This window comes from Miscanthus floridulus, chromosome 16 (assembly GCF_019320115.1).
Source record: "Miscanthus floridulus cultivar M001 chromosome 16, ASM1932011v1, whole genome shotgun sequence".
NCBI lineage: Eukaryota > Viridiplantae > Streptophyta > Magnoliopsida > Poales > Poaceae > Miscanthus > Miscanthus floridulus.
Window position 1 is genome coordinate 7840675 of NC_089595.1, and position 16847 is coordinate 7857521.

General features: G+C 48.2%; 1 protein-coding gene and 1 non-coding gene across 2 annotated transcripts; one reads left to right on the forward strand and one right to left on the reverse strand.

The window, feature by feature from the left end:
• Positions 1-10111: 10111 nt before the first annotated feature.
• On the reverse strand, positions 10112-12780 carry LOC136511672 (cytochrome b5-like). The gene is made up of 3 exons (XM_066505715.1): positions 12493-12780; positions 10715-10781; positions 10112-10611 (listed from the first exon to the last, which is right to left on the reverse strand). Exons 1-3 carry the CDS (start codon positions 12568-12570, stop codon positions 10355-10357), a joined length of 402 nt encoding a protein of 133 aa, XP_066361812.1. The 5' UTR covers positions 12571-12780; the 3' UTR covers positions 10112-10354.
• A 2090-nt stretch (positions 12781-14870) lies between these two features.
• On the forward strand, positions 14871-15009 carry LOC136514647 (small nucleolar RNA Z247). Its single transcript, XR_010773794.1, has one exon. It is a non-coding gene; the product is annotated as a small nucleolar RNA Z247 (small nucleolar RNA).
• The last annotated feature ends 1838 nt before the right edge of the window (positions 15010-16847 follow it).

The window sequence follows — 16847 nt, forward strand, 5'->3', positions numbered from 1 at the left end:
TGATACCCCTAAATCTCCCCCCCCCCCTCGGTGTTATCTTTCAACCCAAGAATGTATTTTTGTCGCTGATAATTTCTAGACATCCGGGGAACAATATGGGTGTGTTCATGGAGCCTATGTTCGATGATTTGATCGATGCTTGGGAAAAGGGGATACTGACATACGACCGAGCTACAAAGAGAAACTTCACAATGTATGTGTGGTACCACTACTCCCTGCATGACTTCCTGGCGTATGGCCTATTCTACGGGTGGTGTGTTCACGGGAAGTTCCCATGCCCAATATGCAAGGTAGGTGTGAGGTTCACTTGGCTGAAGAGTGGTGGCAAGTTTTCTTCGTTCGACCAACATCGTCAGTTCCTCCCCATTGACCATCCATTCAGACGAGACATCAAGAACTTCATGAAAGGTGTTGAAGTCACGGATCCTGCACCTTAGATGATGACCGCTGCCGAGATCCGCGCTGAGATAGAGGCTCTCAAAGTTGATAAAGAGAAAGGTTATTTTGATGGATATGGTCAGTACCACATGTGGACTCATAAATCGGGCTTGACTAGGCTTCCCTATTTCAACAATCTTCTTCCACACAACATTGATTTAATGCACACAGAGAAGAATATCACCGAGGCGCTTTGGGGAACACTCATGGACACAGAAAAGTCAAAGGACAATGTTAAGGCAAGAGTGGACCTGGTAGCACTGTGCGATAGACCAAAGCAAGTGATGAAGACTCCCGCGCCTAACAAGAAATGGAAAAGGACTTTGGTCGATTTCATTTTGAAGAAGGACCAAAGGAGGGAAGTATGTCAGTGGGTTCAGTCGTTAATGTTCCCTGATGGGTATGCGGCGAATCTGAGGAGGGGAGTGAACGTGTCCACTTGCCGAGTGTTAGGGATGAAGAGTCATGACTTCCACATATGGATTGAGCGGCTCCTTCTAGCGATGACCAGAGGTTTCGTCCCCGAGCATGTGTGGCGCGTCTTGGCAGAGTTGAGCTATTTCTTCCGCCAGCTTTGTGCCAAGGAGCTATCTTGGGCCGTGATTGATGACTTAGAGAAAGTGGCACCTGTGTTGCTCTGTAAGATGGAGAAGATCTTCCCACCCGGCTTCTTCCTCTCAATGCAGCATCTGATTTTGCACCTACCTCACAAGGCACGAATGGGGGGCCCATGCAAGCCCGTTGGTGCTATCCAATCGAGAGATGTCTAAAGGTTCTTCAGAAAAAGTGTAGAAATAAAGCTAGAATTGAGGCATCCATAGCAGAGGCATTCATTCTTGAGGAGGTGTCAAACTTCACAACATCATACTATAAGGATAGCCTTCCCAGCATGCACAATCCAATCCCTCGTTACAACACCAACGAGAGGTCATCAAATCTCAGCCTTTTCAAAGGTCAACTTGGCAGGGCAAGCGCTTCGAGCACCAAGACCTTGCGGAATGATGAGTGGCGCACTATCATGTTGTATGTGTTGTTGAACCTTGACGAAGTGAACCCTTATGTGCAGTAAGTTCTCAATGAGCTTGTTACATACGCCGTCACTATCGTCTATCTATCCAACCCCCTTGTCTCTTGCTTTTTCAGGGAATTTCTGAATACATATTGGACAGGAAATAGAGATCCTTCCCCTCAAGAACAAGATAGTCTTCTCAAAGATGGTGTGCCCGATTTCATTTCATGGTTCAAAAAGAAGGTACCATCCAATTTACATCATTTCATCTGTGACATCCCACTTTGCTCCTACGAGCGAGTAATGATCTATCCGCCCTCACCTTACAGGCACGCACGGATGCGGAAATGGATGAAGAGTTGAAACAGGTTGTCAAAGGCTTCCCCTATAGGGTCAAGTCATTCACCGTATATGATGTGAATGGCTATCGCTTCCACACAAGAAGCCACGAGCTTAGTCGGCCCAATCGAAAAACCACGAATACTAGAGTTCGTACGCCCGGCACCGATGACCACGACTACTACGGCATAGTCGAAGAAATATACGAGCTCAACTTTGAGCTTCACGGAGGTCATAAGCCAGTCGTATTCAAATGCCATTGGTTCGATCCCAATGTCACGAGAAGAGCCCCTGAGATTGGACAAGTTGAAATTCGACAAGATTCCCTCTATCAAGGAGACAATGTCTATATTGTGGCTCAACAGGCCACGCAAGTTTATTATCTTCCATGGGCGTGCCAAAAAGATCCCACTCTTGAGGGTTGGTACCTTGCGCAGTTGGTATCACCGCATGGCAAAGTGCCTGTCCCAAACAATGAGGATTACAACTTTGACCTAAACACATATACAGGGGAGTTCTATCAACCCGAGGGGCTAGATGGCACGTTTGACATAGATATGTTTTTGCTGATGGGCATGGAAGTAGACAATGACATTGATGAGGACGATGGAGATGAGGACGATGGAGAAGAGGTGCAAAATGCCAAAGACTTAGCACTGCTTGAGCGATTACGGTTTGGCATTGCCATTGATGACAATGATGGAGATGAGGCGGAAATGTTAGACAATATTGATAGTGATGACGACACTTATGATCCGGCCGCTGCCGATCCTGAAGATTATTTCTAATTCATGTAATACTATATTATTATTATTTTCTAGTTATGTTTCGTTCATTTTGCATCTCTATATTTGTCTATATTGTGCTAACTAGTTTACTCTTTGTATTTGCAGGCACTCAACAAAATGCCGGGCGGAAGGCGGACTCGGACCTGCAACTCGCTCTACGCGAGGACGACTCAGGAGGCGGAGGCAGAGGCGTCGGCGAGGAGCCATCCGGCCCACCGCCCCTGTGGCCGTCCGAGGAGGGCGGTGCAGTCGTCTGCCGTCCCCCCGCTCGAGGAGGACCGGACGACGACCACTGACGACGAGGACCAGCAGCTGGCCCCCTAGACAGGAGGGGTGACACTTCCTCTGGGGGGTGGCGAGGGGTGACACTTCCTCTAGGGGGGTGGCGGGGGGTTCCACTTCGAGCACCTCATCGGTACCATACTTGCGCGGGTCCTCACAGCTCCCGGCACGGCCGATCCCATTTCAGAGGAGGCCGCTGATTCGTCCCAAGGGCGACAAGTAAGTATCCGTTCATTTTGCATCTCTTCTTGTTCATATGCTGAAAACCGAACTGCGAACTAACAATTCTTCTTACTGACTCCTGTAGGAACTGGGAACTTATGTCCGGGGGCGATCATCGGCAGTGCAATGGGATCCTCGGCGGCCTGATCCGACTGCACTACCCTGGTTTGGTCACCCACGCCCAGGTTGAGTTGCCTCCCTAGACGTGGGACCACTTCAACTCCACCGTGGACGCCGTGTACGGCACCGTACAGGAGCGGATCAGGCGTGAGTTCTGGGTGAGTCTACATCACACAACATTGCTCAATACTATGAATTCATTAGACGTTCTTGAAATAATGAAAGGACACATGATGTCTGTATGCAGGACTTCTTCACGTTGGAGGAGGGGCATGACCCCGCCTGGGTGACGAAGGTGCAGGACAGGGCATGCAGGGGCCGAGTCATGGACCTGTACTACGAGGCGAGGCTGCAGTGCCACATCAACCACTCGTGCGACGTCCTTGGTCGGTACCTGGGGAAGAGCGAGGCCAGGACCATGACACTCACCAGGGAGCAGTACCTCGCAGTAAGTTATAAAACATTGTTACTGACTCATTCCATGAAGAATAGGTAGCCTTCATTTTATATTCTAACATTTCTAATACTTGATGGCATGTAGATGTGTCCTTCTTGGTGCGCCACCCACAGAGACTGTTGGGCGGCCATCGTGGACAAGTGGGTCTCCGATGAGTGGAGGGAGAGGCACGCCCTCCGTCGGGAGTGCCGCCTGCAGATGGGTGGGCCGACGCACCACCAAGGCAACCGGCCCCTCAGTTCGTACGCCCAGGCCTGGGTACACGCTACGCACTTATTTATTTATTTGTTCTAACGCTCAATTCTCATTACTTCTAATCGTCTTTGTGTTTTTCTCGCAGTCCCAGTCGTATGATGGCCAGGAATGCAACGAATTCATGGCGTACGCCATGGCACACAAGGGCAAGGCGATAGCCCCGAACACCGTCTACAACCCGGAGGACGGGCCCGAGGCGTACAGCAACACGAGCGTCCACAGCAAGCTCACCGACTATGCCTTGGTGGCCCGCAAGCGGCATGGGGAGGACTTCGACCCCGCCACCCAGCCCCTTGATACCGACCTCATGATGAGGCTCGAAGGAGGGAAGCAGCACGGCCGGTACTGGATGGCCTCCAACATGGTCGACTCGACCTCTGTGCCCAACCTCGCCCAGATCTGAGCATAGAGCACGAGCTCCTCCGTCCCCATTCGACCTCGGCAGGCGAGCACACTACAGCAGATGGCGGCACTCCAGGTTAGTTCTATTTCATTTGTCGTTCATTACTTTTACACATGTACCTTGCATTTGCATTGTTTAAACGTTGGTGATTGAATATTGTAGGCCACTGTGGAGAGGATGGAGGCCGAGAGGGAGGCCGACAGGGTCGAGAGGGAGAGGGAGAGGGCCCAGAGGGAGGCCGAGAGGGCTGAGTGGGAGGTCCTGAGGGCCCAGAGGGCGGCCGAGGCGCAGAGGATGCAGGACATGTTCTCATTCATGTCGAGCCTCGGCACCACTCTCCCGGGTGTGGTGGTGCCCCAGTCGCTACTCGCTCTAGTTGTGCCTCCTACTCCTCTGGCTCTAGGCACTCCGGTGAGTATATATATATGGTTGATCAAGTCCTTTAGCTTGTGTAGATACTAATGAATTCAATTCTCCTTTGTGCAGCAACAGTCATCGGGTTCGAACCCGACTCCTTCGCCTCAGCACACACACCCCGGCTGGACAGGTCCACCACCGCACGGAGGTGCCCCTTCAGGCTCCCATTGGGATCAGTGGCAGTAGGTGGTGCCCCTTCATGTTTCATTGACTTTTCTTGATCTAGGACTTGTGTTGGATGAAGACTTCTTAGATGTTATCATGGATTTGCACATTGGATGTGCGTGTGATGGATTATGCAAAAGGATGTGCTTGTGATGGATGTTGGATGTGCTTGTGATGTATTATGGATGTATGTGATGGATTATGTATGCATTTTGTGTGATGCTAAATGCCTGTGTGCTGTCTCATGTATTATATATGAGTTTTGCGTGTTTGCTTTCGAAGGAAAGCAACAAACAAAAAAAATAGCAAATTTCCCAGCTTTGCCGAGTGCCAACACTGGGCAAAGAAGTCTTTGCCGAGTGCCAGGGGTGTGGCACTCGGCAAAGTTGGAAAAAAATGCTGCAAAAACAGCCACTTCCCCAGTTTTGCCGAGTGCCACAGCCTGGCACTCGGCAAAGAGGTCAATTTTGCCGAGTGTCAGGTGGTACCACTCGGCAAAGACTATTTTTAAAAAGATTTTTTTTAAAAAAATGGTTTCTTTGCCGAGTGCTGAGCCCTGGCTCTCGGCGAAAATTTAAATTTTGCCGAGTGCCGGTCCCTAGGCACTCGGCAAAGCCGGCGTCAAATGTTGACGGTAGTTATTTTTTTGCCGAGTGCGGGCTTGGCACTCGACAAAGACTTTGCCGAGAGACCTTTGCCGAGTGCGGCACTCGGCAAAGCCTTTGCCGAGTGCTTGGCTGGCTTTGCCGAGTGCCTCCAGCACTCGGCAAAGAGGGCGTCTGCAGTGGTGATAGGTCGTTCTCACCTTCGCGATATTGAAGGATCGAGTACAGACTGGAACCAGAGCCAATTTCACCTTTATCCATGAGCGCAAGATCAATCTGACATTTTGCCACCAAAGATCAATATGTTCGTCAAAACAACCATGCTACTGCTGCTTGGTACCTGATAAATGTTTCTTCACAATGGAGGAGTGCAGGGCGAACTGCCTCAAGTGTGACCCACAATGCCCACTTGATTGTATTTGCTACGTGCATGCATGTACCGATCATGAGATATGGATAATAAAAGAATTGATACGCATTATATATTGTACTGGCTAAATGCCATGTCCAATCTGGTGTAGTTATTTGCAAGCAACATAATTAAAAAAATGCATTTGTTCCTAACGACGATAGATTTAAATTTGTTTTAAGGATATATGCCCCCTCCACATTACCATTGGATATGCATGGGCTGTCCCCGCTACATTTTGGCCTTTCAGGGTTGTTAGATGTGATTTTCAGAGACACGTATAGTCTGCCCGCCTCAAGGAGAGTGTCACCGTTAATCGTTGTTAACAGAGGCGGTCCTGGTTAGGGATGGAAATGGATGTATGGAAATCCGAATATGTATCCACTAAAACTTATAATATGGATATTCGTATCTGTATTTATTTCTAATGTGGATACTAAATGAATGTATCCGAATTCATTTTTCAGTATTTTTCTATATCCGATTCCAGATCCGTTTCGACAAAAATATGGAATATCTGACATTTACCCACATTTGAGAAGAACAAAGTATAGTGAATCTATTTAAAAGCTTTCTCTCCATGACTAGTGACTAATTATTTAATTTCAATATTACTAATGATGCATTGAAACTATTTAGTAATATATCTATAAGTAACTTTCAATATTACTTTAATAATATTAATGATACGTGAATTATTTTAATTATTTTTATAATTTAGTTTAAACCTAACATATATTTTTTTCAAATTATTTTAAAGTTATTTTTTTTAGCAACGTAACTCATTTTATATAATTTATAGTTTCATGAACAATATTATGTAAATAATGATTGATTAATATATATATTAAATATTTATTGATAACTATATTATTTTTTATGAAAAATTATTGTCTATGTCATATACCTACTTACTTTGTTCTCTACATTGTGTAAAAATTTTGCAAAAAAAATGATAAAGCAAAATGGCTAGTTGTTGCCTTCCTTTCTTATTTAAATTTCTTCACTTAACCTATCATTGTATTAGCTATTGTCCATTATAATTTAGTTCACTTCGATATTGATTATTAAGAGTGTACTTTGATTTTATTTCACTTTAGGTATCGACAAACTTAGTAATAAAATTATATTCATCTATTTTGAGTTTAACAATATGCCCTATGAGTTGAATTGATTAAATATCCGAATAAAAATCCGAATCCAAGACATTCATTTTGTATTCGTATTCAAAAATATCCGTACCCGTATTCGAATCCGAATTAAAATATGGTAAAAGGTGACATCCGGATCCAATCCCATACGAATCTGATCCGTTTTCATCCCCGCATGTGAAAACTATGTTTAGATGTGGGCGAGTTAGGACGCCTGCCTCTGGAAAATAAAAAAATTTAGAAAAACAAACAACAGCTTCTACTTCTGCCATCGTCGCTCCAACACTGCCCTTGGCCGCTGCCACAAGCTTCTGCTTCTTCCGACACCGCCACTTCTCAATGCCCCAAGTAGAGGCCGGATCCAGTGCCGCCCTTGGCCCCAAGGTCGGATGGTTCTCGGTGGAGCGCCCACCAGCATCGTTCGAGCCCTGCTCAGCGCTGGTTTTCGCACAGGGATTTATTCCCAGTTTTCTTTGCAGCCTCCAGCATGAAGGCTTTACAATGGTCAAGATGTCGTGCCCACCATGCTTCGAGTTTATTGATCTTCAAGTATCTCTCAGTCACATGTGCATCTTTAGTTATATGTGTAGATCTAGCTTGCGCATAGTGTGTGTGTGTTTGCTTGCGTGTGGTGTGAGTTGTGCTGAAGTTCACATACTACAACTTGTACTTGAAATATTGAGGCATTAAAAAAATTTCGGAAGGTTCTCTATTGAGGCATTAAAAAAAACTTCGGAAGGTTCTCCTCGGTGGTCGCCACTGCCGCTCTTCGACGCCCGCAGCCGCAACCAGATCTTTTTTAAGGTCAACTACGGGGGGATCAAACTGATTCCCACCTAAATTTCAATTCCACATATCCCGATAAGTCGGTGGGTGGAAGAGTGCAAAGCACCTAATACAAGGTTTGACCCTTAAAGGTAAAAGAAGTACATGAAAGAGGGAGAGAGATTACAATAACACTTAACAGAAACAACAACAACAACAATACAACAACAAGGGTAATCCTAGACGCAAGCCGAAAGACACCAACCGATCGTCAATTTGCGCCACCACTGAACAGCATACTCGCCGGTTTCGTTGTGGCCATTGTGCCCTGCACCACTCCTCGTAGCTACGCCGCTCCGCTGTCGTCCTCCATCTGAGGACCAACCAGTGGAATGGGGACTAAGAGTGGTGACGGACACGCAAGCTCAAGATCACCGGACATGGTGACCTCCCTTGAAACTGATGGCGACAGCTACAACACTTCCGGGCCCACGTACCACCATTCAACACCGTACACAGGGAGGAATCCTTGAAGGGGAATGGCGGCAGCGGTGGAAACACCACCCGGCATAAAATTTCGTGGCACCATCAAGGAGAGTGCCGACGGAGCAGAGGCGGACACTCGTTGAAAAATCGGCAAAGACCGACATAGGGCCAGTCTTACCCAAGAGAGGAGCAAGGAGCAAGAAGCAAGGAGACACACACCGAGAGACAAAAGGGATAGGAGGGGGGTGGTCAGGTGGGGAGGACCGGGAGAGCAAAAAGTGGCGTCGGGGACATAGATGGCTGCAGATAACGACGCCTTCAAGTGACATCCAGCCACCGTTGTGGGCCGAAGCAGGAGGCTTTCACCCAGAGATGCAGCCCTGTCAAGCAGGCAGCAGTAGCATAATCTTCAACGACCCAGATTCCATACCAGGTGCGCCATCGTCGCCGGACCGGAGCAAAACCGGATAAGGCTTTTGCCCAGATTCCATACCAACCCGGCACGTCGGACATGGATAGCCACCACCACCGGCTGCAACAGGCCACACTGCGACCAGGCTCCTGTGTTGACGAGGAAGTTCGCCGGTTGACGTCACGGAGGACGACGCGACGGGCTGGCCAGCACCTGAGCCTTAACGAGGAGCAGGAGATGGAGTCGACGACGCCCTGACGGGCGGGCTCAGCTCGTCGTCGCGGCTCGTCGGGGCGCCCAGGGCACTCGGGCAGAGCCTACCGCTGTCGCACAGCCGCCAACGGAGCCGGTGCGTGCTGCAGTGGCTGGCGGCCAGGGTGACGTCCAGGAACGCCGCCACCGCCTCCGCACCACCGTCCGCCACGCCCGGCGCTCGTCCCCGCGCCGCCGGCTCACCCGTCTCCTGGGCCGGAGAGACCCCGCGGCGCAAGGAATCTGGTCCCGCAGCGGCATCTCGGAGGCCACCTCCCGCAGACGGACGCCGCGAGCAACGCGAGGCACCCTACTCTCCTTATTGTGGCCTCCCGCTGACGGGCGCTGCGAGCAACGCGAGGCACCGTGCTGGCCGCTGGGCACAGCCGCGGCTGCCAGCTTGCCGCACGAAGGCCAGCGTGCAAGGCTCAGGCCACATCTGGCCGGGAGCAGGGGCCGCCCACAGCCGCAGAGGCGCGTGCGGGGCAGCGCGGGAGGTGCAGGCTACAGCTCGAAGCCGGACGTGCGCAAGGTCGCCAGTTCCGCGGCGGTTGGGAGGCTCCGTAGGGTGCCCCCGTCCGCGACCCCCTGCGGCTAGCCTGTCGCTGTATGCTCGCGCGCACAGGAGCGAGGCCGATGGATCCGGTCCCAGAGGCCTCGGATCTGGCGTTTCCTGCTCGTCACCGGCCACCTTTGTCGGTCAAGATTCAGAGCTCGATGGGGGAGATGAGGGGAGGAGAGGAAGGGGATGGAAAGATGGAAACTGCTGCGAGATCTTTCTGAGGGCTGCAGCGGCCCGCCGCCACCGCCAGCCGGAGAGCGGCGGCGGCGGCCGGGGAGTCGGCGTGGCCGGGGGTGCTCTGGCGGCGGTGGCTGGGTCGCCCCTGAGTCGCCTGTACGGACGACGCCCCGCAACCAGATCTAGGATCCAGTGCCGCAGAAGCCGGATGCAGTGCCGCCCTTGTCCCATTACCGGATCGAGGACGACCTTGACGTCATATTATTTGACCCGTTGTCTGGCTGATATCCATGGGTCTTGGAAGAGAAAAATACGATTCGTTAAAACTGAAAAAATACGATTTATAAGCCAAACGACAGCAGCCAACTCAACAAAAGAGAGAACAGCAGATAGCTGCTAGTTTCAAACAATCATAGTTACCTGCTCAACTGAGATGAAAAGTAAATCTAGTTAAGTGCGATGCATTCCGATCACACTAACGCACAAAATGGACATATAAGGACCACATAACCCACAAGAGCTCAGAACATTCGATGAATTTCATGACAAGTTACACATGTAATAAAACCTCACAAAACTCTTGCTAGCTTATTGGACAAGTTCGACTCTTACAATCCCGAGGGGGGCAAGGGCAACAAAGCTAAGCAGACTCCGACTTGGTGTACATCCTAACGGCAACAGCCAGGCCCAGGATTGCCAGGGGAACCAAAAACTGGAGGATCTTGATAACAAACTCGGGGGTCTTGTCCTGGTTGTAGTGCGGTTGCTTGGGGGGAACATACTTTGTCCTAGAAGGGATCGTCGGTGCATCGATTTCACCGACCAAGTACTCATCCATCATCGCACGGGCAGTGTTGCTGTGGCCGACATCCTCGAAATCATCAGTTGCATCCTTGCCTGTATCAGGTTCAAATGGATTGTATGTTACCGCATATCTCTCACAACCTTGGTCAGGCACTGGTTAGTGGTACTGCTGGTATGTAAAGACAAGAAGGCATACCAGTTGAAGACAACAGAACATCATCACCCCCTGGGTGGTCTTCCAAAAACTTCGTCACATCATATACCTATTCCACAGCAAAACACAGAGCTGGTGAGGTTCTTACAGAGAAAAGGATTAAATCAGATTCTACAAACATTAATGACATAGGTGGTGCAATGCCCACCAGCAAAAGGGGCAGGACCATAAAAACAAGTGATAAGAGATATCAACATTCATTGTGAAATAATGTTATGCGAATGAAAACTTCAGGTTTCCAAGGAAGGCGAAGCAGACATAACAAGTTTCATAAAGGTTAAGTAGCATGTCTTATCTGAAGATAAGAGAACCATCAATCTTGGAAAAAGGCAATAGGAAGTTAGGAACCATCTATATGTTATATATGATTGGTCAGCAACCCAGGTACTAAACTTAGACTATATCAGTCTTTAAAAAAATTCTACCCCATGGATTAAAATTCTACTCCATCGATTTACATGCTTATATCAATGTGAAGATAAAATAGTGCAGACTTGCTAGTTCAAGATGACGTGTAAGGAGCTTTCCCTAGCAGTACACAGTTGTGGCACTTGATGAACAGAATTCACAATTTAGAACGAGCTTCTGGAAGGGGGCAGAATATATCTAGAGCAAAGAGAATGACTTTAGAAAGTAACGTACTACAAGTCTGCGAACCCACTTATAGCAGAATAATGGACAATCCGAAGTTGATAACATTATCAGCTACTGAATTATTTTGGGGGCAAAACATATGGAAAGGTTTAAAAATACACATTTCTATCAAGGAATTGTTACTGATGTTTCAATTGCCTCTAGCAAACAAGATGAAGCGACACAAGATATAGTTAATACATTCAAGAGGAAAGATGATGTCTTTCGAAATTAATCCTACTGCAAGTCTACAAACCCACTAAGCAGAACCGTGGACATTTAATTTGATGTCAATAACATTACTGGCTACTGAATTGTCAGGGGGGCAGGCAAAACATCTGGTAATATGCATTTCTATCAAGGAGCTGTTACTGATGTTTCAATGGCCTCTAGCAACAAGATGGAGCGACACAGGGCATGGTGAAATATCTGTCGCAAAGAAACAAGCTTTAAATGTCCCAGACAGACAGACTCCCAGTGATGCCATGACGTGAAACGATTAGCTAATCACTGCTGACCGCACTATTGGCACTTTGCACAAAGGGATTTCCACGTTACAACGAGACATGATGAGGATAAAACAAGTACAAAGGCGCAGGCAATTGCCAAGTATACCAACTAAACGTGGATGTCTGCTTGCAGATACGAACCAAACACGCAGATTCGATTCGATTCGGTATGTGGGTGTGCAGGAGCTGAACTGTAAACACCCACAGAGCAGCGCGATTCATCAGCTGACAGAACTAGGGGGCTGTCTGACCCTGAATCGGCCGCCCCGAGAGCAGAGACTAGCGCTAGCGCGAGAGTCTACGCGGGAAACAAGCACCGGACCAACCAATTGCGATGGGCTCCGCCGGATCTGCAGGCTCGTCACCAGCATATCCAGAATCAAGAATCCATCTTGGACAAAACAAGCCTGCCTAGCACTAGAAAAATTGAGCAGGGCCCGCAGGCCGCCACTTGGCGTGAACAGGAGACGCAAAATATAATCTTTGGATCGGGATTCGGGGGATCCGATCAACTATGGGAGCCATGGCTGGCTGGGGAAGGAAGTGAAGAAGAGACATCGACCATCCATCCACCCTATAAGGGAAGGGGAAGGGAGAAGGGGAGAGGGAGATGTATACCTTGCCGCCGATGATGAGCCAGCAATCCTCCTTGGAGTTGTGCTTGGCGACGTCCTCGAGGGTGAAGACCTTTGACATGGCTGCTGCTGCGGCGGCGGCGGCGTTTGGCTGGATCGAGGTCGATGGCGAATCGAGCGAGGTGGTTGGTTGCGCGAGGTGGAGGAGACGGAGGGGGGGATTTCCTTATAAAACCGCGGCGGCAGGAGCAGGAACGCAATCGAGTCCACCTCCGCCAGCCACAAATCCGCCGATGCCTTCTCTTCTCTTCACTCCGATCCGACTACCCAATTTCGTCTGCTCCGACTCTCGCCACCTACCCCCCGCAACACACCAAACCCCCTCCCTCGCCGGACCCACCTGTCAGTGGCGGCCTGGCCTTGGGTTTTTCTGGCCTTGTTCGGCCGACCCATACCCAGCTTGCCCTTTTTTTTTTATTCGGAACGGTATTTTTTACACACAAATTCAGTTGTGAACAGTAACTTTCAACCGCTACAGTGTTGTTTTTGGTTCAGCCGAACGCAGCCTCTATTCCTATTTCTAATATATATATATATATATATATATATATATATATATATATATATATATATTCACATTGGGTTCATATATTTTGGTTCCTCTTCTTTCTACGATTTGGAGATCCAGCCAGGTTGTTTTGCTTTCATCCTCATCAATCAATCATTACAAATACAATTAGCTATAGTAGGTGGGACTGCTAAGAGAGTGTTATACCAGCGAGCAGAGTCCATGATAGTATGTCTAATTTCACTGGGATTCTACAAGTATTATTGTACTATAGCGGACATTAAAGATTGATAGTGCTTGATTGGAAGTAGCTGCATTGACATTCGCCATGGGATTAATGTACATGTACCATGATTTATATGCAAGGAGAGATGAGGTATACATGTCCAATATATCAACTAGTTCTGGTCTTTACAAATCTAACATGAAAAGGGGAAAAATCATGTTGAAGTTTAGTTTCATGTAGGTAATCTATATACCTATTTATTGTTAAAAGGAGATTTTTTTAGTTATTTCTCTACTTTTCTAAGCTTAAAAGTCATAACCGGTTTTACTAATTACTAGAAGTAGTAGTACATGGTAAAATAGAGAAAGAGTTAACCTTAGTTTACTTCCTGTCCGTGATCCCGTCAGCGATCCAAATTTATGACCTATGCAATTACAAGTTAGAATGGGGGTGTCCGACCACGATATATAGTTTGATTCCTAAACATATTAAAAAATAGGTGACGCAAAGTACACGTTGTATTTGCAGTGCACCTAAAAATGCTATAAGTATAAGACTGGATTCATGGCGAGTGGACGTATAGCAATATGCTTTGCCATTTTGTTATTTTTATTTGAAAATCTAGATTAAAAAATATATATCTCCATATCTGGATCCTCGTCCTAGCTTTCTCAGATCCAGTTCTTGAGTCGACACGAATGAATAAATACGATACAAGATAATGTGGCCGCCGCACTGCCATTTTATAAAGACGTGCGTTGTTCCTGGAATATGGTAAAAAAAAAACATCTCATAGAAAGTCATATATGCTATGTGCTCTTACTGTACATACCACCGTACGTACCAAACTAACAGCATGTTTAGTTTGGTGAATTTGGGAATTTGAGCTTATTAGATGATATGATATCGTTGGTAGTTGAGATAGCGATAGACTTGAGATAGAATTGTTGTACACGGTATGCCCCTAGTATCTAGGAGACGTTTGTTGTAATAAATGTAATCTCGTGTATACCATGGTGATATAAATACAAGAGCCGGGACCTAGGATTAGGCAACCCATTCCCATATCGTTTTATATGGTACCAGAGCCTTTCTCTCCTCACGGAGTAAGATCCAATCCACGAAATCCATGGTGGACTCCTCTGTCAATGCGCCGCTCGCCTTTGGCCTCCTTCCCGTCGTCTCTGAAAAGCTCACCCGTGGCAACTACAATATGTGGTATGCCACGGTGTCCTCGGCGTTGAAGGCTGCCCGGCTCGGTGGGTACATCCTCCCCACTGCCGCGCCGCCAGCCGCGTTCCTCGCTGTCGACGCTGCATCGACGGCTGATGACAAGAAGCTGGATCCCCAGCCAAATCCGGCCTATGAGAAGTGGGTCGCTGAAGATCAGATTGTGCTCAGCTACCTCTTCTCATCTCTGACCAAAGAGATCTTTGGCTAGGTCGCCAAGGCGACCACCGCGGCGGAACTTTGGGCCGCCATTTAGGAGCTTCACGCGTCGCAGTCATGGGCGCGTCTCATGACCACGCGCATGGCGCTCACCACCGCCAAGAAGGGTACGTCGTCCATCGCGGAGTTCTTCGTCAAGATGAAGGGTCTTGCTGACGACATGACATCGGCGGGACGCAAGCTGGAAGATGAGGAACTTGTGACCTTTATCCTCACGGGTTTGGGCGAGGACTTTGAGTCCATTGTCAGCGCCATCGCCTCCCGCGTCAAGCCGATTTCTGTCAATGAGCTCTATGCTCAACTCGTTGCTTTTGAGCAGCGCAAGCAGATCAACACCGATGGCGGTTCCCAGTCATCTATCAACGCGGTCACCAAGGGTGGCCATGGCGGGCACTCCTCCAGCCCAACCAACCTCGCGGCCGTGGTGATGGTGGCTGTGGGGGCTTTCGTCGCGGAGGCGGCGGCTGTGGCAATGGTGACCGCGGCAATGGGGGTGGCGGTGGCGGCGGTGGACGCAACTTCCTCTCGGACGTCTTCTGCCAGCTCTATGGCAAGGAGGGCCACACCGTGGTGCGCTGTTTCAAGTGCTTCGACGCCACATTCACTGGAGTTCCTCAGAAGAGCGCCTCATCTGCCACCACTTCACAGTACGGGGTGGACTCGAATTGGTATGTGGACTCTGGGGCCACAGACCATATAATTGGAGAGCTAGAGAAGTTGTCATCCTTCCGCGACAGGTACATGGGAGGAGAACAAGTGCACACGGCAAATGGGGCAGGTATGCGAATTGATCACATTGGTCACAGTATTTTGCATTCTCCAATTCGTGATGTTCATCTGAAAAATATTCTTCATGTCCCTAGTGCAAATAAAAGTCTCCTTTCAGTACATCGTCTTGTTAAAGACAATAACGCTTTCCTTGAACTTCATCCCAATCACTTTTCTCTTAAGGAGCAGGAGACGAAGAAAACACTCCTCGAAGGGCAATGTAAGGGTGGCCTTTATCCAGTGAAGCCGCAGAAATCCACACCATCCACTCCATCAAATAAACAAGTTCTCGGTGCCTTCAAGCCGTCTACTTCTGTGTGGCATGGTCGACTTGGTCATGCCTCCACTCCGATCGTCTAGAAAATTCTTAGTCGAAATAAGTTGTCTTTTTCAAGTAGTCCAAATAAAGGTGTGGTTTGTGATGCGTGTCAGATGGGCAAGGCTCATCAGTTACCCTATCCTAAGTCAAACAGTGTTTCTTCCAAACCTTTTGAGCTTGTGTTTAGTGATGTGTGGGGGCCAGCTCCTACTTCTGTTGGCCGGCACTCCTATTATGTGAGTTTCATTGATGATTTTAGCAAGTTTACGTGGATCTATTTGTTGCACTATAAATCTGAAGTTTTTCAATGTTTTTGTGACTTCCAAAGCATGGTTGAGCGTCAATATAATCATAAAATCCTAGCTGTCCAATCTGATTGGGGAGGAGAATATCAATCTCTCAATTCTTTCTTTAAACGTCTAGGAATTGCTCACCATGTGTCATGCCCACATGCGCACCAACAAAATGGGTCTGCGGAACGTAAACATCGTCATATCGTTGAAGTTGGCTTGTGCCTTCTTGCACACGCCTCCATGCCGCTCAAATATTGGGACGAAGCCTTCTTGACGGCTGTCTTTCTTATAAACCATCTTCCATCCAAAGTCATAGCCAATGCCACACCACAAGAGCGTCTTCTCGGTTCACCACCAGATTACTCTTTTCTCCGAACCTTTGGCTGTGCGGTTTGGCCAAATTTGAGACCCTACAATGCAAAGAAAGTCCAATTTAGATCTAAACGCTGTGTGTTCCTTGGTTACAGCAATTTACATAAGGGCTTCAAATGTCTTGATCCCTCCACCGGGCGTATCTATGTGTCATGAGATGTAGTTTTTGATGAAACACTTTATCCTTTTGCTCAACTACATCCTAACGCCAGAGCGCGTCTCCGTTCTGAATTTGGCCTCCTACCAGAAATTCTCCAAAATCCTTCGTCCGAGTTTGGGAATGCAAAAATCGGTGATCAAAACATGATTGATTCTAACCCTGCTAATGCTGTACCAAGCTCTGCCTCTGTTGTGGATGAAACAGGTGAAAATCCGATGGAAAATCGTGAAGAAACGGCGCGTC

What these genes read in the sequence shown, in the direction of transcription:
- LOC136511672 (XM_066505715.1), bottom strand. Translation starts at nt 12,570, where the DNA reads ATGTCAAAGGTCTTCACCCTCGAGGACGTCGCCAAGCACAACTCCAAG. An exon ending in GGCTCATCATCGGCGGCAAG is followed by an intron (nt 10,782 to 12,492) that starts GTATACATCTCC and finishes GCTGTGGAATAG; the next exon opens with GTATATGATGTGACGAAGTT. An exon ending in TGTTCTGTTGTCTTCAACTG is followed by an intron (nt 10,612 to 10,714) that starts GTATGCCTTCTT and finishes AACCTGATACAG; the next exon opens with GCAAGGATGCAACTGATGAT.